The 27,518-nt window shown below is 31.7% G+C and overlaps 1 protein-coding gene across 1 annotated transcript; it reads left to right on the forward strand.

The window, feature by feature from the left end:
- The first annotated feature begins 1,229 nt into the window (after nt 1-1,229).
- On the forward strand, nt 1,230-27,494 carry LOC134711092 (A disintegrin and metalloproteinase with thrombospondin motifs 16-like). Its single transcript, XM_063571525.1, has 20 exons — nt 1,230-1,238; nt 1,545-1,608; nt 5,123-5,183; nt 6,174-6,432; nt 7,767-7,917; nt 8,314-8,492; nt 8,981-9,067; nt 9,606-9,706; nt 10,683-10,808; nt 11,185-11,301; nt 12,213-12,310; nt 14,928-15,001; nt 15,553-15,666; nt 16,184-16,341; nt 16,950-17,010; nt 18,173-18,308; nt 19,862-20,040; nt 20,949-21,066; nt 26,205-26,288; nt 27,247-27,494. The coding sequence occupies exons 1-20, from the start codon at nt 1,230-1,232 to the stop codon at nt 27,492-27,494; spliced, it is 2,424 nt and encodes an 807-aa protein (XP_063427595.1).
- The last annotated feature ends 24 nt before the right edge of the window (nt 27,495-27,518 follow it).

A 27,518-nucleotide genomic window follows, 5' to 3' on the forward strand; every position in this document is an offset into this window, starting at 1 on the left:
CACAAGTTTTTTTTTTGTATTTCCTTTCATTATTTTAAAATCACCGATGTTTTAACAATTGACTCGAGTTGTATTGAGAGGCCTATAAAAAGATTATTGAGGTTGTAATCAGGAGAAGTTTAAGACTTTTTGTCAGATGTTCGGATTCGTTGGAACTTTTTCCCTACGATACTGGGTACAATGTTTCGCCCCAAATTACCTCTTTTTTCTATTTATATACTAAATTGTATTTTTGAATGGTTATTTTACAAGTAGTTACAAATGTTCTTCTAAATTTACTACTAAATAAAAAAGAAGGGTTTTCAAGAATAAAAGCAATCATATGTACCAGATTTATAAAATAGTAATCCAAACTAGATTTGTCTACAGAAGAATTGTTTTCCTTCGTATTAGGTTAAGTGTCTGTTAAATAAAATTTAACTAAGCAAAATTAAAAAAAAACCTGTCAATATTGATTAAATTGTTTTTAATTCCTTCGGTCTGTTACATAAAGATCTAAAAACAGCGATATTATCATTTTTCATGGTGCTAGATGGTGAAAGATGTTTGTAAACGTTAATAGTATAATGAGTACTAATTCAAGTTAATCAAGTAAAATAATTAAAGGTTTCAGTTGTATCTGCCTTATTAAATAAAACATTGGTGCGTAACCAGAGTTTTAAATCGAGAATAGATGATCTAGCAATTTAAATGTAATGCATATTTTGGTTGTACCTATAGTATCTTATGTCTCTTTCCAAATGTATGTACCTATAAAAAAAAAAGGAATGAAGTATAAAAGATGTATTGGGTTTCAGTTTTGAACAATTCGTTGGCAGCTTACGAGTTTGTTTTATATTTGTTAGAATAAACCTGAGAATAAACCAGCTTCATAGGAATATGACAGTTTTTCTAAATATTACCGTATAAATTGCTTGATTAGGGTTTCTTGATAATTATCATCATTGTATATTACTATAATCGTTATTCATACTATTATGAAAGTGATCTCACATTTTTTTTTATATATTTATGGTTACAATCTTATTATTAGATTATAGAATTGTCTGTCGTATTCCTGTTTTTGAAAGTAGATCAGCTAATTGCTATCGATAATTATCTGTTGTGATGTTAAAAAGTAAAATAACATAAATACTGTGATTACAACGAAGTCAAAAACTATAAGTAACCATACAGTCCTCATCAATGACAAAACCTGTACCGTATAGTAAGCTATAAAAGGCATCAAAATGACGAATGTAAAACATTTCAAATGTGTAAATTAACGGCCAAGTATTTGTATAAAACAATGAAGGAAAAAACAAATATTATATACCGCTACAAACAGCAACCACTGAATTACAAGCTCCTGACTGTAACAAACAAAAAGTCTTAAGCAAATGGCAAAATCAACAGCTCAAAAACATCAAACGAGTAGATCATTCATGTAACAGCAATATGTAAAACAAAAAACAAGCCGAAGGAAGGATTGCAAGGCCAAAAAGTACACTATCATGTGAATTATAAATTCCGTTTTTTAAGAATAACTTTATTCTTCATTGCAGACAAAATCATTGTTAAAAGACGAGGACTTAAAAGAATTCGTCAGGTCTAGAAAACTTCGTGATGGTAATAAAATTACTTAAGTTGGGAGGGTGCAGATTTGAAAGTGCTACTGCATGTTTTATAATGTGATTACCATGATGCAATGTCAAATATTAAAAAGAACATATATAATATTTAATTCAAATAAATGTATTAAACAAAAACTGTGCACATTCAGCTAAATAGCATATAACAGAAGAAAAATAAACCAAGAAAAATTGGACTGGTCAAAATTGAAACTGCCTTGTCAAGTATATGGATGATGATGTAGTAAAAAGTTTTATCACAAAAATACTAAACTTAGAGGAAAATCAATTCGGAAAGTCCATAATCACTTGTCAAAATCCAATTTACAAAACGCACCAAAAACGAATGGACAAGAACTGTCATATTCCTGACTTGGTACAGGCATTTTCAAATGTAGAAAATGGTGGATTAAACCTGGTTCTATAGCGCTAACCCTCTCATTTTAATGACAGTCTCATCAAATTCAGTTATATTTACATTGATGCGTTGAATACACAGACACAATAAATATGATAGTCAAAATATGGGTACATCAGTCATCATCGTATAACAATTTTAAAAAGGAACAATTTAACAGAACACAAAAACATCTACTATCTACGAACATATTGATTGATTTGTGTGTCTGACGTCAGAAAATTTTGTATACGTCATATACATTTGTCGTTCAATGTGCATACAAACAATTTTAAAATTTACATAGGCAATGTTAGCATACCGGGTTAAAAAATCAAAAGTATGTAAGAAAAAATTCCAGAAATAGACCGAGATATCAACTAGTCCAAAAGTTATCTACAGAATTTATAAGAATTCAAAAATAGTTGATTCCACTACGCGATTGAATGATTTTGACGTTTGTGGTTCAACGTATATAGTAACACATAATATAAATATATCATAATGACATATAATAGAACAATATCACACTGACGGGATGGTTTAAAGAACAGAGTCACGCAATAAGAACAAAAGAAATACAAAATTCGCATATACAAAACAAACCACTAAAAAATGAAAGCCAATACAAACACATTGACGAGATGTATAAATACCGAGCCACGTCAAACGGATGTCACATAAAACCATTCAACAGTAAAAGTAATTTAAATAATAGAACAAAGACAAATAAAAGAACAATAACACACGTTGTTAAGATGGTAAACAACATCAGTACACAGAATCTATACATCAAGACCATCGTGTATTATTTGAGAAGTTGATACGGAATATTTATCAACAAGGTATTGGTACCTTCCGATGAACATTTTTAGAAAAAGGACAAGACGTTCTTTGCCATACCCCTGGTTCATCAACTCTCTACTCAGACAATAATGACGTTTTACAAATTCTGAGTAGGAGCTGCAAGCTCTTGAATATCGAATAAGTTGGAAAATATATATCCCATATGGAGGTGAAGTTGGTATATTGCTACTAAGGTGCGGGAAATTTATAATTTCAAAATTAAAATCGTCTCGTTTGTCATAGATTCTGGTACTGAGATGACTGTGTAAGTCAAATTCGAGATATAAGTCTAAAAATGTGGCGGAGGAAGCCGTGTCTGTTGTTTCTTATATCTCTAGTTCTAGGGGATATATTAATGGAACCCAATCAGAAAAGTTCGGATTGTTAATGGAAAGAACATCATCAATATATCTGAAAGTGAAATGGAATAATCTGGCTTCTTTGATCCTTTTGTTTTTGACAAGTGTTTGGAGGAACTCCGATTCATATAAAAATAAGAAGAGGTCGGCAAGAAGAGGCGCACAGTTTGTTCTCATAGGAATGCCGACAATTTGTTGGAAAAGTCTACCTCCAAACTCAACAAATATGCTGTCGATAAGAAACTCCAGCATACTGACCACGTGTTCTTCTGTGTAGCATGTTTTACCTTTTTGTTTTTTGTTTTACCTAAAAGACTAATAAAAACTAGAGACTATGTAAAGTGGATGGTCATACGACAATGCTGATGCTTAATCCCAAGTAACGGGGAAATCCCTTTAGCGTGGCTTGTATTTATACTTTCCGCCATTGTGTGATTGTGCTATAGATATAGGAAGATGTGGTGTGAGTGCAAATGAGACAACTCTCCATCCAAATAACAATTTAAAAATTAAACCATTATAGGTTAAAGTACGGCCTTCAACACGGAGCCTTGGCTCACACCGAACAACAAGCTATAAAGGGCCCCAAAATTACTAGTGTGTAAAACCATTCAAACGGGAAAACCAACGGTCTAATCTATAAAAACAAAACGAGAAACGAGAAACACGTATATATTACATAAACAAACGACAACTACTGTACTATGGTCATTTTCTCTGCATTCTTATCTTTCACTATTGCTACTTGCTTTATCTAGCAAGTATCTATTGTTTTTCTTTTTAGGTATGGTTTTTTGTTTTTATAGTGATTGAGAATAAAAAAAATTCAATTACGTATGGGTTGTTTGCTCACAATGAAATTATATACAATTGCCTTACAAGTGAGTGGGTTAAGCTGAATGTATAAAACCAATATTAATCCACTTTTTCTGCATAAAAGATTGCCTCTGCCGAGTCAGAAATGTGACAGTAGTTTTTCATTTGTTTGATGCTTTTGAGCTTTTGGTATTGCCATTTGATATTTGACTTTCTTTTTTAATTTTTCTAAGATCTCGGTATTTTGTTTTTTCTATACTTTTTAGCATGCTTTGTCTTTCAAACATTTATCAGGTATTTGTAAATAAACCATGATTTAAATTTTGTATTTGTGCCAAACGCGCACATCGTCTAGACAAGAATCCTCAAAAACGGAGATTAAAAACTCCACCAAAAGTAGTATCGCCCATTGTGGTTATAGATAAACTAATCATAGATACCAGGATTGAAAAAAGAATGTTCACGAAGGGTTAAAATTGGCCCAAAATTTGTAATGTTTTTCAAATCGGGCCAAAAATTTACAAGTTTCTCAAAACAAAATCAAAGACAAACATTATTTTTGTTGGCAACTTTCTTTGAATATAAATGAATTCTAAATCAAAATTTGAATTTTATTTTACAAAACATTTTGAATCGTAGGTGGGGGCAAATGTGTTCCTAAAGCTTTTAGGTCTGGAAATTACACAAAATCATCTTATTTATTTAGCAGTAAGGTAATTGAATTAGATCTATTTACGAACCACATTGTCACTTTTTTTGGTGTTTTATGATGAATTGTTTTTAGGCCGTTTTGTGCCATAAGTGTATTCTTGCCCTTTTGTATTTGACCTGCTTTTCGTCTAAAAAGACGCTCAAATAAAACAAATTAAATTAGCCATGCCAAATATGGCTTGAAGTTGAAGAGCATTGAGGACCGAAAATTTCTTCAAGTCTTGCCAAACACAGCTAAGGTAATCTTTATCTGGGGTAGAAAAGCCTAAGTATTTAAAAAATTTAGTAAACAGTTTATATATAAAATTGAAAATATCAATGATGATTCATGTCAAAACATTTATTAAATATTTGGAATTTGTAATTCTTTTATATTATTTTAGATGGCTTCAATGAGTTTGAGTTGACATCAGTCCAAGAGGTAACAAGTTCACATCAGCAGAGGTAGGATCATTTGTAAGGCATAACAATCTTATTATTCAAATATCTACATGTTAAAAATAGATAAATAAAAAGAAAATATTGTGTATAAACTCATTACAATAAATTCTGATACATTTAGTTAGTACTTGATGAAATCCAAATCCAACGAGATTAACTTAGATTGATTTACATCGTTATAACGGTAACTAAAACATTAAAAATATGTAGAGAGAATTCCACTTTGAGATTTTTGACCGTTAAAACATATGAAAACACATAAATATTTAATAGATGCTGCTTTTAACTAGTACACTCTAGATTTCTATATCGATCATTGAAATAACAAAAGAAACATAGCAAGTGTTACGCAAAATCGTTATACAATAGAAAATGTTTTTATAATATAATTGCATTGCATTCAACAACAACGTAAGCGATCTTCTGGATTTACCTTCATCAGTATCACTAAAAGAAACATAATTGATGCCGAAGATATATAAGTACCGAATTACGCGAGGAGCTATATGACAAAAAATTGTAAGTAAAATCCAAATTAGGTAAACTTGCATGAGTTACTAGTACTGTGGATTCATTTATTTTCGTGGATACCAATTTTCGTGGATTGATGTTAACTTACATGTTCGTGGATATTTGATTTCGTGGTTTTGCCAAAGTCTGTGTACAAGCCATGAGAAAATTTGTCATTCGTTGAACATTTAATTTCGTGGTTCAACTGTTCCCACGAAATCCACGAAAATTGGTATCCAACGAAGAATAATGAATCCATAGTATTTGAAATTTTACTTTCTCAATATTTAACTTATCTATATGTGTGCGATAGCACATTCTCAAGTTGAACAATACTACTGCAGCAGTAAAACAAAATGCTTGCAGTTAGTGAAAGAATTATACAGAATCGACTAAGATATAGACAGCAATAAAAATCGTCTTGCATATTATCAGAGAGAAACCTGAAATGTTCAATTTCTAATAGAGTTATTCTTATTGTAGACTAGATGCTTCATCAATCCATCGACGAAGACGGTCAGCAATCTCTGTAGAATCGTATGATATTGAAATTACTGCCTTTGGAAAATCTTACAAAATGTCTCTTCAACATACAAAGTCGGTACTTCACCCTTCAGCTAAAGTTTCCATAATAAATGATGACAAAGTAATGGAATGGAAAGGAGATTATCCAGATTGTTTCCTGATAGGAAAGGTCTATTCCCATAATGGAACGGTCTTGGCATCATTTTGCAAAGCATTGGTATGAAATTGTATTTAGTCGGGAATATTAAGTTTCGAATATATTATTACAGAATCATTGCATTTACTCTGGTGAAGTATAAATTTAAACTGCATATGTTAGGTTTTTCTTCTCAAAAGAAATGTTATGTAACTTCAATAAAATATCGAGATAGTTACAGATAAGAATGATATTTGGTGAATTGTTTTTGTCATAATACTATTACAGTATGCCGCATGTTGTATAAACGAAAGAATTGATTCGAGGACACTTGATGACGGTTATTCCAAAGGAATGTGACAAGAGCATTACACTGAGTATGACCCTTTCTGTATGACCACTTCTGTGTTGTATCCGTCCCTGTTGACTGCGATTAACATCCAACAAGTTACAACTACTTTGTTAGACGTATTACCTGGTTTGTACTGACATGACGGTGCCATATAGGGAGCAATGTTTGCTTACCCTTCCTGGCTTCATCCACAGGTTTTGGTGGGGATCGTTTTGCTAAGCCTTTAGTTTTCTGTATTGTCTTTGTGTGTGCACTATTGTTTGTCTACTAGCTATGTAGTGGTCAGTTCATTTTCGGCTTATAAATTCGGATGTTCCTCTGGTATCGTTTGTCTCTCTTTAACTTGCATGATGCTATATAATTGTGCACTTTAAGTTAAGGGCATACGATACAGTTACAGGGAAGGTAATGACGTTGCTAACATAATTTGTTATTTTCGCGACGTCAAACTGTGACATATCGGGAAAAGATGCATTTTTCGACTGATTTTTATCATTCAAACTGATTTAATTTGAAAACGAGTTCATGGACCCCTATTTTTCAAAACGGCATTTGGTTTCATTTTGCAGGGAGATTATTCGACCCAAAATACGATTTTTCCTCAATTCATGAACATTTGATAAATATGAGTTATTTTTGAATGAAAAATTGCATATTTTTTAAAGATATTTATAAGATACAGAAATTACCGATTATTTAACAAAAAACAATTTGTTTTTATCTTTTATAACAAAAAAGTTATGTCTTTCTTTCGAAAAAGAAATTACGGCCACAAATCTGAATTTCGAGCAAATATATAAAATTCGACCTCATTTTACTCAAAAATTAGCACATGAAGGTATATTTTTTATTACATATTTGATTTAATCAGGTAAAAAATAGCTTATATGCAAATTTTCATGAACTTGTAAATACAGGATCCAAACTGTATCGTATGCCCTTAAGACATAGGTTATAAACTTGCCATCATAAAACACTACTAAAAAAAACACATAATGAATGCTTATTTTAATCTTCTATGTTGCCTATGAATGTAAGCTAAAAATAAGATTAATCAATTTAGCGAGGAATGATGTCAACTACAGACTATGAATTTCACTTCGAAGATTTACCATATCATATTTGGAAACGAAGTACATTAAAAAGTGAAAAGCATACCACACTTATAGCTAGAAAACGACGGGACGACGCCATGTTCACAGCTTTAATCCGAGGTAATGGTAACCAAAGATTTTCTATTTCAAAATAGTATTGGCTGTTACAAAATGGGTACCTAAATTACCAGAAACACGTAGATATAAGTAGCATATTGTTTTTGGAAATATCTTTCATTTGCATTTATTTTGACAATTCTTTTTTACTTTATTTGGTATCAATTGATCATCGTATTACTTTATTTCATCAATTAAAAATGTCATCTTTATAAAAGAAAAGACATACAAAAGATTGAATTAAAATACGTATATGTATGAACGAACTGTAATCATATATTGGTATATCACGTGAATTGTGGAATAGAACAAAGTGTCGTCTACCTAGTTAACCTAACCTGGTGATCACATAAAGAATAAACGCTTCCTGATTTCTGTAGATGTTTCATACTTTTTTAGATAACACACCTATTCATAAGACAGAATATAACAACAAAAGAATACATAAACGAGCGGTGCCTTCTACTGACTTTACAATAGAATTGGCAGTGTATGTTGATGCTGACTACTTGACTTATAAATTACCAGCTACTGACATGACACGAAGATTGGAAATTATGCTTAACAAGTATAATGCTGTAAGTAAAATTGAGAATGGAAATAGGGAATGTGTCAAAGAGACAACAACCCGACCATAGAGCAGATAACAGCCGAAGGGTGGAAATGGGTCTTAAATGCATCGAGAAACTCCCGCACCTAGCGGCGTGCTTCAGGTGGCCCATAAACAAAAATATATTCTAGTTCAGTGATCAAGGAAGAGTATTTATTAAATGTTGAAAGTGAGGTTTTTTTTAGGGTTTCTGTCCCAAATTTCTTATATATAAGCTCCTTAAAATGATTGCTTAATAAAGATTTGTCATATACCTCGCCAAAAAAGCTTTCAAACAGCAATCAAGAGCTTCTCCAACTGTTGAAAGCTCTTTCGTTTTATCTTAGGTGTGGCGGTAGTTACTTTGATATGTCACTTACAAAACATTTCATATGAAAAAAAAACAGCAACACGAAAGTATTGAAATCGTAAGAGATTTTTTTTTTGATTTGATGTATTTTATTTTTATCTTTGCAGGTGCAGTATGAATGGAGTCGTGCTGATATGTTGAATTATAACGTCACTCTATCTATCAAACTTATAACATTTTTTGACATAAACCCGGTGAGATCATATACCTTAATAGTTTTATATATTATTGGTTGTCTTCTGTTATATACAACCATCACTTATGAATTATCATAACTGACTGGTTATACAATATCAAAAGAATAGTCTTTTGAATACAATCCTTAAAAGTAAAAAAAAGATATCAATGTGTAAAACGCCTGGAATATATTTGCGTCTTCATAGAGGAAGTCGGAATTCACATGTAACACTCTTTACCATTGCCACTAACACTTCAGGTGTTGTTCATCTTTTGTCTAGAGAGGAAGGTCTTATTCATTTATAGTTTTTGAATGTGAAATTCTTCGCCTTTTGTTATAATATCAAATACACAAGTTTAGTAAAATCTAATAAAGAGAGTCCAGGTCATTAACGAAACATTCATTTCTAAATGGGTTAAAACAATAACATAAAATTATCCGTAAAACCAACCACAAGCTAGTGTCCGTACTATAGTCATGCGCTTTAACAAGTGCAGATAGTTTTTAGAAAACACAGCTTCCATACATTGGCTTCTTCTTTTGTTCTATTTCAGTCCTGGTACAATACTTCCACTGCTCTGTCTGTTCCTTTGAACACTATATGTACTGGAACTGAAGCTGGTCTAGCTTATGATCATGTACATGTCCACACAGGGTAAGTATTAAATGATTCTGATAATATAACAAATATAAACAACCAAATGCATATTCTAAAAGGCAGCATATCCCGCAATTTGATTGGTGTGTCTACATTTTTACTAACGCAACCATTTACTTTCATAAAAGTACACAATATTTCTATTGAAGACAATTAGGAAATGTTTTATTTAACTGTTTGAAGTGAATAGTTTTGTCTTAACTATTGCTTTCAGAAATTAATATCTGCTAATCAACAGATGATTGGGATGTAAACTGTTAGTCAGTTTGTTATCACAATTCTTCTAAAAGTTTTGTGCCAAAAAAATCTACTGGAAATTAATTCGGAAAAGAAACAGTTTCATCGAACACAAATTAAAATCATCATTGTTTAATTGAACTATATCTAAGGTGGCACGGTAGTATTTTCATTCCGAAATTAAGGTTACTCTTTTGTGCACCATACTTAGGTCAATGTATCTAAACAGTGTGATTAGACAAAAAGTACAGTATCAACTGAACATACTTTCTCAAACTGAGGGATGAATCAGGTGTAGACAAATATGAAATAATTTTACATGCAGATGAAAATGTATTTTTGAGAATTTTTATTAATTTTGTATTCACTGCACCATAAAATACAAAAAGCACTAGTGGACCTAGGGTTTTTGAAAATAGCCAAAAAAAAAGTGAACGGTCATGATACATATTCAAATTCATTTCTGAACAGTAAAATGAAATTACGTCAGTTAACTGTGAATGTAGAATGTGTTGCATTGTTAGAAAGTGGTGACAATTCTAAAAAGGCTATCATTATCCCTTATGGGCCAGGAAATACTACCGTGCCACCTACACCTCAACCATAGTAATACCTTATTTTACATTGGCGTGAATTATATGAGATATGATAGGTTGGTGTCTCATTGATGTATACTCAATAACGTCATTAAAGTTAAGGATCGCTTAGTAACTGATTGAGTTTTCTATCATTATAGCATACCAAATCCAGAATTGGGAGGATTGGCTTACCAAAGTAAAGTGTGCGATGCTAGGTACAGATGTGGTGTTTCTGCTGATGGAATTACAAAATATGTCACGACAGCTCATGAAATAGGTCATAAGTATGTTCTTTGCATTCCACTTTGATAAATCACAAACGACCAACCATCAGTGATCTTTCTGTCAAATAGCTTGAGATTAATTTTACATCTTAATATTATACATTTGTACAACATAAATAGATTGTAAATATAGATTAAATGTTGTTGTTGTCAAGAGATATGTGAACTAATAGTAATGTACTATTTACAAGTAGTGATTTGTATATTTGTTAGTCTACTGTCGTAGTTTTTCTTCAAGTTTTAAGTTTTGAAAGTCTTTAAAATATCTTTTGTTTTTGTTTGAATAAGTTTGAATACTTGCATTATACAACATTTATGTCCATTTTTAGTAATTTTAAGAATAATTAATCATTATAACTCATGTCATTGATTACAGCATGGGTATGCTGCACGACGCTGATAGAAATTGTGTATCACCAGATGTTGGTGTAATGGGTGGTGCTGGGGTCGGATGGAGTACATGTAGTGTCAATGATATGAACACTATGTTACAGTAAGTACATGTTTATCTCCAGACGTTGGTGTCATGGGTGGTGCTGGCGTCGGATGGAGTACATGTAGTGTCAATGATATGAACACTATGTTACAGTAAGTACATGATTATCTCCTGCCGTTGGTATAATGGGTGGTGCTGGCGTTGGATGGAGTACATGTAGTGTCAATGATATGAACACTATGTTACAGTAAGTACATGATTATCTCCTGCCGTTGGTATAATGGGTGGTGCTGGCGTTGGATGGAGTACATGTAGTGCCAATGATATGAACACTATGTTACAGTAAGTACATGATTATCTCCTGCCGTTGGTATAATGGGTGGTGTTGGCGTTGGATGGAGAACATGTAGTGCCAATGATATGAACACTATGTTACAGTAAGAAAATAAAGTATACAATATCATAATAACAAACTACCATTGTATCTTGAAACATTGTTGATTTCGTGACTTATATTCTAATAATATATTTTAAGTAAAAGTCCATAGATGAAAAATAAAACAATGAAAAAGAACATAATTCGTATCCCATAATAGAGTTTCGAATGTTTTTAGATCATTTTCCTTTTCTTTTCAAAAAATATATTTTCTTGCACATTTCAAGTATATTTGACATAACTTTCGTGGTTTTTCCTAATCAATACTTTTCAACTTTATAACTGATCCAGGTTTCGAAATGATTTTTGTTCGAACTCCAATGGCAAGTCTCTTCAGGACCAAACGCGAGCTGAAGTACTGAGGTCTGTTTAATATGTGAATCATTAGACTACTGAGGTTTTCATTTTCCTTGAAAAATTCTGGTGGGAAAGTCAGGAATGCAATTTGTATATTTACTTATTTTTCCATTTTATTTGTATTTTTGTATACTGTGATATTTGACCTATAAAATATACGTAATTTGCTTTACAGAACAGGCAATCATGGATGTCTCTGGGAAGACAATATTGCTGAAAATGAGGTTACTCCAGCATCTTTACAGGGATTAACATTAGTGCCAGAACTTCCAGGTAAATACATTATTAAAAATAAAATTTATTTTGTGTATTTGTAAAGAGGAAGATAAGGCAGCAGCTTCGTACGATATGTATATTTATCATATATTTAGTACAGCAATTTTGTATATCAAATAACAAAAATATATATATCTGTATCGCATACCCCGTATAAAATAGCTATTTGTATTTATGAAAAGTGGAGTCTCATATTCCAAACAGTAAAATAACCCAGTCATTTTTTTTTAAATATATCGTTAAAAGAAGAGAAAACGTTCACTGAATCCCTTTCAAACCTGATAATACTCCTAATACAATTGAACATATTACAAAAAAGTAATATCTATTTCCAAAATCTGACTGGCCCCACCTCAGATTACCCACATGCATATCATGCATCTAATTTTGTTAAAATATATGGTAAACAAATCAAAACATGGCAAAATTAGTATCGCATGCTGTATCACCACTGTATCAATATCAATTTTATTTTTCTATTCTTTGTATATACATATATATAAATTTGGTATCTATTCTGTGCGATACTAAGATTGTTCTGTATATCCTTGGAACGGATCAAATAAGAATGTGTATTCAGATTTATGGTATCGTATGAATTCGTTGTTATTCTCGCCACTAATATGCAGTCATCTTTTGTTGTCTAACAAATCAGACTCTTTACCGGGTTTTTACTTATATAAGCAGCATTGGTGACTATGTTGACTATGAGTGCCACATATGGATCAGGAGCTGCTCACTCTTCCGCAGCACCTGAGATTTATCTCAGATTTCAGTATTGTTATAATTATTTATTTATTTATGTTGTGATTTGTGTACTGTTGTTTTTTAGCTTTAACGTTGTCAGTTTATTTTTTACTTATGAGTTTGAATGTCCCTTTGCTATCTTTCCTCTCCATCTTTCTTTTTGAAAAGAAAACAAGATTGTAGTTCCGACATCAGGAATTTATTCGCTTTCATCTGTGACACGGAATTCCATACCGGTAAACCAACTCGTGATGGCATCCGTAACATTTACAAAGAGATAATTTTAACTTTACCATTTGGAACTCTCGATTAAACAAATTGCTTGCGAGCCACAACGTACAAGCCCGGAAATATCGTATCAATTGGGAGAAATATACTCTGTATGCAGGTGCTGCTTGGATAATGCTACATGGAAAATGGAAAGTTCACACTTTTTGAAGAGCTGAAATCGAATCTTTTGTCATTAAGTTTTGTTTTTAACCGACACTCATTGACAAATTCTAGATATAAGTTGAGATATTAGGCAGACTGTATCAGTTGTATCCTTTATCTCTTGTTCGATGGGATGGATGCGTTCAACATAGTCATCAAACTTTGAATTATTTAGTGAAAGAACATCATCTATATAGCAGAAAGTAATATTAAAGGATATTGGTAACTTCTTTTTTTTTTTCCTAAAAAGTTCTTGTATGAAGTCAGCCTTTAAAAAATAAAGGAACAAGTCGGCAAGCAGAGATGCAAAATTGATACATACGATGAATGCCAAAGCTTGCCGATAAACACGTTCTCAATTAAGCGACAACTTCGGCAGTGCACAAGTATTAACAGGTTTTTTTTCTCAATCATTGATTATTCTTGTAAAGGTTTTTTTTAAGTTGGGTTATGTGTATTTATTGTAGAATTCGTTTTGTCCTGTTTGTTTGCCCTCAACCATGAATTTATAATTTCCCCTTTTATTTCTTTACATGAAAATGCCCGACAGTAAGAAAGTATTTGTGTATTTACTACAATGTAATGCATAGGTTAATAAAAAAAATCCTGATGCTTATGTTCATCTTGGCATAGCTTTAAAGGGACATTGGCTTCTAGATATAAAAGAAATATTACTGTTGTACTTAAATCACTTGTGAAAGTGAAATAGTGGATGAATAATTCGCGTTTGGCAGCCAGTTAAGTGCAATTTTGTCAAAACAAACCAAGAAATATCGCAGATGAATTATTCACTGGCAGGAAAATAATTCGACATTGTAATGGATATAGGAAGATGTGGTATGAGTACCAATGAGACAACTCTCTTTCCAGATAACAATGCTTAAAAGTAAACCATTATAGGTCAAGGTACGGCCTTCAAAACGGAGCTTTTGCTCACACTGAACAGCAAGCTATAAAGGAAATATGTATTCACGTGACTTTATATCAAGCCGTTAGCTAGAGATTAATTACGCCTGTATTATGTGTGTTCAGTCGTCAAAAGGAAACGAATGCAAACATTAAAAGTGAAACAAAAGTGAACTATTTTGTCGACTGATTCGATGCACTAAGCAATTATTCCTTATATCGGGTTGTGACCGTCAGCAGTTCTGAAGGTCATCCCAATGGTTGGTTAACTAGATGACATCTAGACTCAATTATATATGAAATCCTGATATATTATCGAGTGAATGCATTGCTAATATTTTACATCAGAATTAAATGTATGTTCCTTTGAACATATTTGTATGCTTTGGGAAAGGAATATAGTTTTTATTATCAATTGACAACAATATATTTGTATGTTCACTTTAGTTACACGTGCTATGTCCAAACCGTTTTTATCAGAATAATTTCTGTATTCTAATATTCATATAATGGTTTAACTTTACAATAGGTCAGTTGTATACAGCAGATGAAGTATGTGAACAGTTATACGGAAGTGGATTTAGATATAGTGAATATCCGAATGTGAGCAAATTTTAATATCAATGCACTTCTTTATTTAGACATACGAAATCGTAAACTCATTAGTATTAGGTAATCCGACAAGGCTTATGAAAAAAGACTTTCACGAAAAATAATATTTATTTGGTTTGTATGAGGTGTTCTGATAGAGAGAGAAGATCCGACCTCACATCTCACACCCGTAATGTTGTAAATGGTAAGTACAAATTCGGTGATAAATTCATTTGATGTTACAATAGAAGAAAAGAAGCACGGGTGTGTGTGGTTACAACACCTGACATATCCATGATCGTCCGTTACACAGAAAACACAAAACTATCAAGCAACTTATGATGGCGTCTGTGATAACTTATATATCAGCATTTGAGTTTTTCCAAATAAAAATACTGGTATATTTGAAGTGTCTTTACATATACTACTAATAACAACACTTGTGATTGCGAAGAATATATGTCAACATTTTCGAAATATTCACTAAAATGATACAAAAATTAGAGCTATAATGTGTACTTGCAAGGTAATAGAACATTAATTCGGCTTCTATCTGTCGACAGGCGAACCTTGCTTGTATCAAGTATAGCTGTGTGGATCATAACGTTGGGAGTACACATGGTCGGATGTTCCAGCAGTCGAATTCTATAATCGGCCTATACTGTGGAGATGAAAAGGTGCATATAAAGTATCAATGTCGTTAATGATAATGGAGTTTGTATAGTTATGTTTTCATTGTATAAAGGAACTTAGTTGTATACTTAGTATTTGAAAAAAGCATAAACACCCCCATTATTTACATTCGTTCCAGGTTTATTATATAATACACTTTCATTTAAATCAAAAGATACGACATTTATGATAGTTTTTCTCAGCTGTTTTATGCGAATTTTTGTTAAATCCAAATCTATGCAGTTTAGTTCGCCCTGTTCATGATACCTGAGAGAAAACAGACAAAATAATCAAAAGCCAACTATTGATGAAAGCAGTTTTTCAATAATGATAATAATAAATAAAAAAAAAGCATTAATCTCAATAAAACCGTTCATTTGTAATATGTGTTGAAATGCTGTAATTGTTTTTTCTTTATTTGTTTCTTACGAGTATTTTAATAGCGGACACAATTTCAATTTTAAACCATGATATTTGCGAAATTGTATTAATTGCGACACATCCAATTGAATTTTTACTTAGATCTGCTTTGGCGGTGCATGTGTTGATTGGTCTGAAGCTCAATTAATTAATCCTGAAGTAAGAGCTGGAGGGTGGTCAGATTGGGGAACCTGGACAACCTGCTCCCGCTCATGTGGACGAGGAATGCTTTACAGACGACGAATATGTAACAACCCAACGTAGGTTTCTTTTTGTATTTCCTTATGAAGATTATGATAAATAAATGTATTAGATGCAATTAAGAACGTTAAGTTAGTCCAAAGTGACAAAAGGAACGTTGTTATTTTACTTATCACTTATGTATATTGACACTTCACATTTACGAAAACAGTATCGCCGAAAACAGTATAGCCGACCTTTTACATATTTTTTAATAAGGATAGTTTTAACTTAACAGTTATTTAGGAAAGAAATTCACAAGTGATAGAAAACTGAGCTTTAGATCGCTGATATAGAAAAGATGATTGCTGATACAAATTAAACGGTCAAAATGATTTGAAATCACCACTAAACTCTCAAATAAGTAAAAACGTTAATTCTTTAGGAACTTAACAAATTAACTCGGTGGAGTTTTGATATGATTTATGACGTCGCTTATGGCCAATGTATCTGAAATTGGACATGTATCTAAATATGACGCATGGCTTAGTCTGAAATTTTCTCAATATATAGAATAACATAACAGAGAAAAACGATTGCGCAACACAAAAATAATGTGCTCCCATATTTTGCAGATCTCATCTTTTACTATAATGATTAGTGCATGTTATTAATTCTTTTATTTCAGTCCTAAGAATAATGCAACTTGCGATGGGAATGAATATGAAGCTGAATGTTGCAATCTAACGGTAATTATTTCTTGGTAGTTATACATATAAGAAGCTGTGATAGGAGTGCCATTGAGACAACTCTTCATCCGGGTCACAACTTATAACAGTAAACCGTTATAGGTCAAAGTACGGTCTTCAACATCGAGCATTGTCTAACACCCAACAGCAAAATATAAAGTTCCCTAAAAAATAGTAATAGTTTAAAACGATACAAAAAAGAAAAACCAACGGTATAACCTATATAAAAATAAAAACAAGAAACACTTATGAACCACAATCGACAATAACTGAACATCAGGGTCCTGACTTAGGACAGGTGCAAACAAATGCAGCGGGTTAAAATGTTTAATAGGCACTAACATCCCAATATAAAATATACACAATATAAAATATCAATTCAAATGACTTAACTCAATCAAAAGATATATATATTTACACAAACAAGTGAACATATACTGAACCGACTAAATTTGATCTATAACACAATGTAAACACAAAATCAATAAAGTAAGGGGTGAGTTGTTAAACAATATCAAAAAGACAGGCATAACCATGGACAAAATAATGCCAAATAAAATAATGTGAAGTAAATGAAAATAAAGTTGTAAGATATACAGTTAATAAATAATTATAATGTAATTATAAATACTGTAATCTCTATAAAGAAAATGAATGTGGATGTGTATTTATACATCCTGAATAAAACTCGTTTGAAAAGAATACAAATTTATCTATGTTTTAATTTGCAAATGACAAAATCGATATGTGTGCCAATGTAAACTATATTCAAATGTATATTTGTAAGATAACCTTTATGAACAAGTTTGTTTAAAAGTTGGATGAGTTTACACTGATCACAAAGTTTTAAGTACATTATTACTGTAAAATGTAGGATGAAATACCGTTACTAATAGGTAAAAGCAATACTTTTTGCATTGTGATTGACTTATCATAGCATTCCTGTGTTGTATCTAAATAATGTCTAAAACTTACAAAAAGAAATGCTGAAAGTACACCTAGAACAATAAAAAGGTAGTAAACTGAAGACAGGCTAACCCATAGCAGACAGAAACACAACATATTGGCATCACAGTAGTGCAATGATACAAATATAATCATTATTGGAAAACTACAATCCACGTTTTGTATCTATTCATTTTTTTTTTAAATATTTTTTCAGCCATGCGATGGAGACATTAGTATTGATTCTTATCTTATAGAACAACGTGCATCAGAGACATGTCAGAGACTAATTGATAACAACATCATTAATGGAACAGAATACACAGCTTCCGGAACTATTTACTCATCGTTAAGTATGGAGAAAAACGTTTTACTCTTTCATGCTTACTAACTACAAATTGTATATTGCATATCAGAACCATAGCCATTTTATTAGAGAATATCTCACTATGTAGTCAACACTTCGGTGTTGACATGAATATCAGTAAGGTGGTCATTTTTATAAATAAACTGTTTACAAAAACTTTGAATTTTTCGAAAAACTAAGGATGTTCTCATCCCAGGCATAGATTACCTTAGCCGTATTTGGCACGATTTTTTTGGAATTTTGGATCTTCAATGCTCTTCAACTTCGTTCTTGTTTGGCTTTATAAATATTTGGATATGAGCGTCACTGATGAGTCTTATGTATACGAAACGCACGTCTGGCGTACTAAATTAAAATCCTGGTACCTTTGATAACTATGTACAATAATTATGAAAATAAGTTCTTAATTTTCGTTCCAAGTCAGATGTGTTAGTGTGTTATCTTACCCGCGACTAATAACACATGGCACACGGTGCATTGCTCTGAAATAAACAATTATGTGATTATTAGAGATTATTATGTTTGACACCTAGCTTAGTAACCTCGCATGTGTATGATAGTCGCATACAATTTTATAATATGGACAACGATGTGTGAACAAAGCAAACAGACATAATGGGTAAAACTGTCAAAACTGGGATACAGCAGAAATATAATCTTAATTGTAATAAAACAAAAAAATATATATCAATAAACAAAAAAAACAGTAATGCAAATAGACGCACAAACAGCAAAAACTAAAGAAAAAAACACGAAAATGTACAACAGTACAATAACCCAATTACTGTATGTAAAATTACCGAGCAACGTTCAATAGATAATAGGCGCAACAGTAAAAGTAAAAATTTACAAAAACAATAAAACAATTCTATAACACATTATTAAGAAGATTAACATTAGTATCTAGAATCTATACTTCAAGACCATCTGATATCATTTCGTATGTTGATATGGAATATTTTTGAACAAGGTCTTGGTATCTTTCGAATAAGAGGACGAGACGTTCATTGATAAACACCTGGTTCATCATCTTTCTTCCCTGGCACTGGTGGCGTTTTATAAAGTCTACGTAGCATCAGCAAGCTCTTGAATACCGTAAGAGTTGGGAAATGTATATCCTAAATGCAGATGAAGTTTGTATATTGCTACAAAGGTGGGGGAAATTGATAATTTCAAATTTAAAATCTTTTGGTTTTCATAACGATACTGAGGTATTGAGATGACCGCTTATGTCATTCGTGACATTCTGAACGATTTATTTCTGATACTAGAACCTTGAATTCAACTGTTTCGTCTGTCTTTCTGAACTCGACAATACATCATGTTCTCGAGTATAGTGGTTACCAAATGAAAACAATACACAATGTTTTTACTTGATACAACAAAGAGGTTGTTTCAGTAACTCTGGCAATTATTTATAAGGTTACAAATAGTACCTCTGCTATTAAAATGTGGGTTGTATTGAATATCTTTTAACGATTTTATTGATGATTACCTCAAACTTCATTTCGTCAAATTAAACATATAATTTCATTTCAGACCACGGAGTATGTGAAGTTCTTTGTGAATCGGCTCCTGGATATACAAGACCTGATTTGACGAGATTTGGATTGATCGAAAATGGTACACCATGTCCCGGAACCTTAGATATAGCTGATGCTAATCAATATTCCCGACGCCCAGGCTTTTATTATGCTTGCTTAGAGGGTTATTGTCAGGTGATGTATATTGTTCAGCGCTTTTTTGGCGTATAGAGTAAATTTCAAATACGAAAATGAACAGTTAAAAAAATTAAAGATTCCAAAATATAACAAAATTCAAAGAGTCAATTCATACAATGAAGTTAAACTGCAAGAAAAATATTTTTAACAACTATCAATGCATGGAAAACACATAAAAAAATGTAGACGGTAAGCAGCTCTTTGAACGAAAAGATAATGCTATGTCAAAAATTTGAAAAGGATTATAATTACTCTGGTGATACAACAAAAGTATCCATATATACGTACCTTCTATATGAACTGCATCTGGTAAACAATATAACATGGACTGTTTAAAATACCAGATTCTTCTAATTCGTTTAAATCAAGATACGTTGTTATATACTCCGGATATACAAATATTAAGGAAATATAATGATAATTTTAAATATTAAGGCTCTAAAGGTCAAATTGCTATGTATCCAATGAGATTTCTTGATCAAATACAAAATATTTTGTTTTGTATTTTTTAAATTTTTGTCAAAACTAAATAGTTTGTCGAAAATTTATGAAAATTTAAGGAGCCAAATTAATTTTAGTCAAAGTGTATGGTACCACATTAACTTGATCTAATATGCAACTGATTTGAACGATCACAAATTATAGAATTAATATAAGAAACACCTTAGACTGATCTCATAATAAATTATGTACGTTAACAGGTCGGTGTGAGGCAAGGTTCCGTGTTGAAGGCCGTACATTGACCGATAATGATTAACTTTTATAAATTGTTATTTGGATGGAGAGTTGTCTCATTGTCCCTCATACCACACCTTCTATCTTCCTATATCTACTTAGACAAAAGACTCATAAAATTGTAAGTTAGAAGGATTAACTTATTTGAATATATTTTGTAACTGTTGTAGAGATTTGACTGCGCCAATACTATGAATGCTGGTGTATTTGATGGATGTGGCGTTTGTAATGGTGACAACAGTTCATGTATTATCCGAGAGGGATTTTTTACAGATGATGTGCCGATATGTAAATATTAATAATTACTTGCTATTGATAATATCTGTTCAAACATATTAATCATACACTATACAGATTGAGTGAACTATATGATTTATATAAACACATATTATATCTGAAGACCTTATTGTTTGATAGTTGGAATGAAATTATAAATCAGACTGTGCGCTCCACAAAGGATCAAATCAGTCAATATGCGTAATTCATAACAGTGGTAATTGTAGCCTTCACCATAATCCCTCTGTCTACATCGTTAACTTATATATGTATGATAGTTCGTTTTGAATTTTAGACAATTTCATTATATGTTGTTAAATCTTTTGGGTACGAAGTGAGACTTATTCTTTTCATTGGTAGAGGTTTAAAGCAATCTAAGACAATCTAAACATGAACATTTCCCACGATCATTTAACATACATTTTTAATAGTTTTGAAATGCAATTATGAAAAGATGTTCTTTTTTTATACGCCCGTCAAAGTTTTGACGGGAAGTATTATGGAATACACATGTCCGGTGTCCGTCCGTCCGTCCGTCCGTCCTTCTGTCTGTTTGTCCGTCTGTCTGTCCGGCGTAAACATGTCGCACCGTAACTTGAGAACGACTTATCCAAATTTCATGAAACTTGATATAGTTGTTTCTTATGATGGTCAAATGATCTGTATACTTTTTATAACTAAAACAGGGGTGTGGGTTTTTTTCACATGTCGCACTGTATTTCAAAAACGATTTTTTATTATGGCTTAAAACTTTAAACACTTCTTAGTTATATTAATCTTAATATCTGTATACTTTTTGGTGATGATTCAAAATTTCATTTTTTAGTTATTGAGTATTTTGTAAAAAAGGGGGAGGGTTTTTATTACATGTCGCGACATATCCCAAAATCGATTTATGATTATTGCGACAAACTTTACACATGTCTTTGTCATATTAATCTTAAGATCTGTATACTTTTTGATGATGATTCAAAACTTCATTTTTGAGTGATTGAGTATTTTGTAAAAAAGGGGGAGGTTTTTTTTACATGTTGTGCCGTATCTCTATAACAATTGATGATTATTGCTTAAAACTTTACACACTTCTTTGTTATATTGATCTAAAGATCTGTAAACTATTTGGTGATGATTCAAAATTTTTATTTTTGAGTTATTGAGTATTTTGTTAAACGGGGGAGGGTTTTTTTACATGTCGCGCCGTATCTCAAAAATAATTTATGATTTTTGCTTAAAACTTTACACACTTCTTTGTTATATTAATTTAAAGATCTGTATACTTTTTTGTTTTGATTCAAAATTTTATTTTAGTGATATTAAGTTTTTGGTAAAAAAAAAAAAAAAAAAAAACAGGGTGGGGGGTTTCCCGCCGTGTCTCAAAAACTATATATGTTTATTGCGTAAAACTTTCTCAGAAACTATTTATGATTATTGCATATAACTTCCACATACGACGTCGGGCGTATCATGCGCTCATGGCGCAGCTGTTTATTTATACAGGGGAACGAAGGGATTGGACTCAAATTCCTGTTGGTGCAAATAACATAAAAATGTCATTTGTATGGAATGATATGAAGCAATATTATACAGGTAACAACTTAACTTAAGCACTGCATTTATAATATATTAGTTTCATCTAACTCATTTATTTACTTAATTAACTAATTTCAACTTACACATCTGGACAAAAAAACTCAAAGACTTCTACTGATTCATTATCTTCAGACGAGTCTAGAATTACGTAAATCCCCAACTACAGAATTTTACAATTCAGAATTGGGACTTTTAAAAGTACTGTTTCGGGTACATTTGCTTCACCTTATCAAAGGGTAATCACATGATCACCCAAAGTGCATGACATTTCAATTCAACAGATGCATAAAAACATCTCAAACACAACACGAGATCCTTGAGTAGATTTCCCCAGATACGATCAAGATCGTGGTTTTGCAAAACAAGTAAGTAATATTGCGAACGAGCTCAAACAGAACTGTGAATTTCTAAAGACAACTTCTATTCCTGGAAATGTAGAAACGATCCTGGTAAACTTATCGATCCTTTAAATAAACTTTTTCTAAAAGCCATCCAATTCAACAATTAGATCATTGAATATTGTTTTTTATTGGTATTGATATTGATTTTGTTATCAGTAAATTAAAAGCTAAATATTATTGTTATATACATATACACTTTCATAGATTTTTTGTTATTGGCTTTGAAATAACTGTACCTTAGTGTCTATTGTCTGTTGTTTGGATGTACAAGTACCCGACTACGTCCACTCTGTGTAGTATTTGTATTTAAATCATTCTGATGAGTTAAGCCTTTTTCAACTGATTTGTATAGGTCGTTCTTATGTTGTACTTTTACACCACTGTCCCTGGTTGGGATCCCACTAATATGTTCAACCCCTTCACATTCTGTATGTATGTATGTGCTTGTAATTCAGTGTTTTTCATATTTTGATGTGTTACATATTTGTTTTTCGTTATTTTTTGTTCATTAATAAGGCTGTTTTTTTCTCGTTTTAATTGTTTTACATTTGTCATTTCGGGGCCGTTTATAGCTGACTATGCGGTATGATAAGTTTCTCATTGTTGAAGGTCATAAAGTGACCTATAGTAGTTTATTTCTGTGTCATTTGGTCTCTTGTGGAGAGTCGTCTCGTTGGCAATCATACCACATCTTCTTCTTTTATATTTACCTGGAGAATTACACCAGAAGTATAAACACGCATACACAATTTTATTGACTGAAACTTTTTATCACAATCATAAATAAGATTCAAAGTACCAATATTTACACAAATAAGCGTTTTATTTTGTTTAATAAACCTAGACACTGTAACCATAATAAAGGTATGTGGAATACTTAGTATGCACAATTTACATTTGTCTCATTGGCACTCATGCCACATCTCCTTATGTCTATCTATAGAAATGATAATATGTGGTATGTGCCAGTGAGATATATATGTATCATTGATAAAAGATAGAGTATGTTAACAACTGCAGGTCACCGTACGGACGTTTGTCATTTGGCAAATACCTTACTGTATATAGAGCTATACCAAACTTTATTAAATGTGGAAATATTCAATAGAGAAAGCAAACGACCCGATTGATTTAAAATAATTCAAAAAAAAAACCAACAGTGTATTCCGTAAAATAAATGTATGTTAATCATGGATTTATTTTTCTTGAAGGTAAAAGAAAAACTAAAACTAAGAATGTTCATACAGTGTTATGTATCGTTTCATCATTTCAGAAATATTTACTATAGAAGGAACACCAATAATTACGAGTAGCATAGCCGGTGATAGCAGAGTATTTCAAACAGGAAATAGTCCAATTAGTTTTGGTGGAACTTTGTGGCATAATGATGCTTTTGTTGCGATAATGCATGCCGAAGGGCCATTGACAGAGCCAGTGATAGTGAAGGTTGTAAATTGTTAATTTAGTGTGTGACTTGTTCTCATATCAACATTTTAATGCTTGTTTTTTTTTTAATTCATCAACATGTGAATAGCGATATTTTAATATATTCATGTAACTGACTATGAAGACAATATAACTGTGTGATTTCTGTAATATGTCGGTTTTTTTCGTTAAAATTGTAATTATATTGATAAATGTTTGAAACGGAAATACTACCGCTTCTTGTACTGTAAAGATTTTTTATAAATAATTCTATACAGTACAAGAAGAGGTCAAATTTTAGTTTCAATCATATGCACTGTCAAAGATGAGGGGAAAATGAGATATTTCTATTCAAAATAATTATTTAGAATGGAAAAGTATGGCTTTTTGTTATTATTTATGATACAAATCTCTAAACAAACTTTACTAAACTGAAAGCGAAAGTAATAACAGTTTTCAATTCAGTAAATTATGTTGCTCCCCTGCATCTGAAATATTAAATAGTCGTCATTTTTCTTACTTACAGGTGTACAGTATTGGATCAAATAGTAATATTGGAATGAAATACATTTATTGTGTTCCCCCCGACAGTAAGTTTTGTTGATACATTTACTACTGATATAGATCCTTCTATGTGTATGTTACTTATTAATCGCAAACATTTGAAAGCAAAGGATAGCAAAGTACTTTAGTACGAGAGGAGCTGTATAAGTAAAAGAGACACAAAAGCATATGTAAATTTATCTAATGTCAACTACCAGAGGGGGTTAAAACATGTTGATTATATTCATAATTTGTCAACGTGGAATAATGAAACAGTAATATACCTCTGTTCAATAGTCATATAAGTAAATTAAATTCAGATCACAAACAAAAACAGAGGAAAACACATCAAATATAAGAGGGAAAAATCGGATTGACAGAAATAATGAACCGCTACAAAAACGTGGAATGAGAAAAAAGGTTGTCAGTGAAGCGGCACTGACGAATGATGTCCTCGATAACTTGCAGCCCAACAGCAGTTGAGTCGACTCTGTGCTAGAAAATTATATTAAATCTTTTATGAATATGCCGTTGGAATTTTATGCGACTGTCTTACAAGTGAAAAGTTCAGCTAGCTACACAATCAGGTTTCAATCCACCATTTTCTACATAACAAAATACCTGCACCAAGTGAGGAATATGGCAAATGTTATTCCTTCGTTTTGAGCTTTGATTTTGCCATTTGACTTTGGACTCCACATTTTGAATACTAGTATTCATCGGAGTTGGGTATTTTTGTTATTTTACTTTTAACAATTATTTACCCAGAAAAGTTCAATTTATTATTGACCTCCTTAATAAGCTAAAAACAGCTTATTCAGTTCTTAACATAATTTGGGATTCATTTTTGTGGATTGGCAAAATTAGTATGGAAGTATGGAAGTACCAGTTCCTATTTGTTATAAATCATTGATCATAGGGCAATAATATTTGTAATTTTATATTTAAAAAACATCGTTTTATATTGACTCAAGTAAAAATGATACTATTATAAATAAGACAGGTCGAATACATCAGAATCTAAATAACAGTGGTTGATACGGTTTTTTGTCATGCGCAATGAAACGATCAAGGAATTGTTTGATGCAAGGACAATCAATTGGTTTATCTGTTCCAACACCAGTGAAAATTAATAACCTCCGGGAAAGTAAGACGGCAATTAAACTAATAGATCATGATAATTATTTACAGTTGACACATGTTCAGGATCATGTGAGAATGGTGGCACGTGGAATACAGATATATGTGCTTGTGGTTGTCCTAGTGGATACTATGGTATGGCATATTCATACTGAAACAAAGATTTACTTTAATGGATTTTTTCATTATAAATATATATACCCGGTATACGATTGCTACCTGTGTTAATGCATAAGAAAGAAACCGCCATAACCGTTAGTCAAACAAACAACGCACACGCAATAACACACCCAAAAACACAAAACAACAAATACTCAGTCTGTCTTAAGGTGGTACCCAACACTTTCACTAAAATTAATTTGACTCCTTTAATTTTCATAAAATTTTGTCAAAGTATTTACTTTGACCCTTTAACAAAACTATTAAAATTTCAAAGATTTTGAACCAACCGTTTTGTCAGAAAAATTACACTGGTTATGTAGCAGTTTGACAAACTCCAATTTTGATCATTGAGAAGCTTCATATTCCCTTAACAACACAACATAATTAAAACGTTTAGCTGACTTTACAGAGTTATCTCCCTGTAGTGTTAGGTACCACCTTAAATACACTAGAAAATAGTAATCAAATGTACCAGGCTTATGATTTGAAAAGCCAGACGCGCGTTTCGTCGTCAAAAGACTCATCAGTGACGCTCAGATCAAAATAGTCAAAAAGCCAAACAAGTAAAAAGTTTGTCTGGATTTCAGACTCATTATTGTGTAGATGTGTACATTCTAATATAAAAAAAATCCTGATAAAATTTTCTATCAAGCAACAAAAAGAATATTAAATATTGAGTTCAAGAGTGCCAACACGTTATGATTCAATGTTATCAAACAAACACAAGATTATACAATATATAATGTATGATATATTAATTATGGAATGTTGGTGGTTCTTAACACAGAGGTAGCATTAATTTTCAAAAAGTTAACATATGTTTTGAAGCCGAATTTTAAGAAAATGTAATTTGTATTATTGCGAAATGAAATAATCCACTAAGGCTATATATTTTACAAGAGTAAAAGTAGATTAGAGTATCATTAAACAGGAAATCTATGCACAAGTACATGTTCTACGCTATGTAATAATGGAGCAGCCGTCAACGAATCCACATGTGAATGTATATGTAACGAAAAACAAAGTGGAAGCAAATGTGATTGTATATATCCCTTTACTGGGGGATACTGTGATACTTGTGCATTTGTAACTTGTGAGAATGGTGGTATATTTAATGCAACATCATGTAGTTGCGCATGTTTAGATGATAATGATGATCCTCAATGTAAAGGTGAGTAAAACGATATGATGTAATATACATTT

The sequence above is a fragment of the Mytilus trossulus genome, chromosome 3, assembly GCF_036588685.1.
Source record: "Mytilus trossulus isolate FHL-02 chromosome 3, PNRI_Mtr1.1.1.hap1, whole genome shotgun sequence".
NCBI lineage: Eukaryota > Metazoa > Mollusca > Bivalvia > Mytilida > Mytilidae > Mytilus > Mytilus trossulus.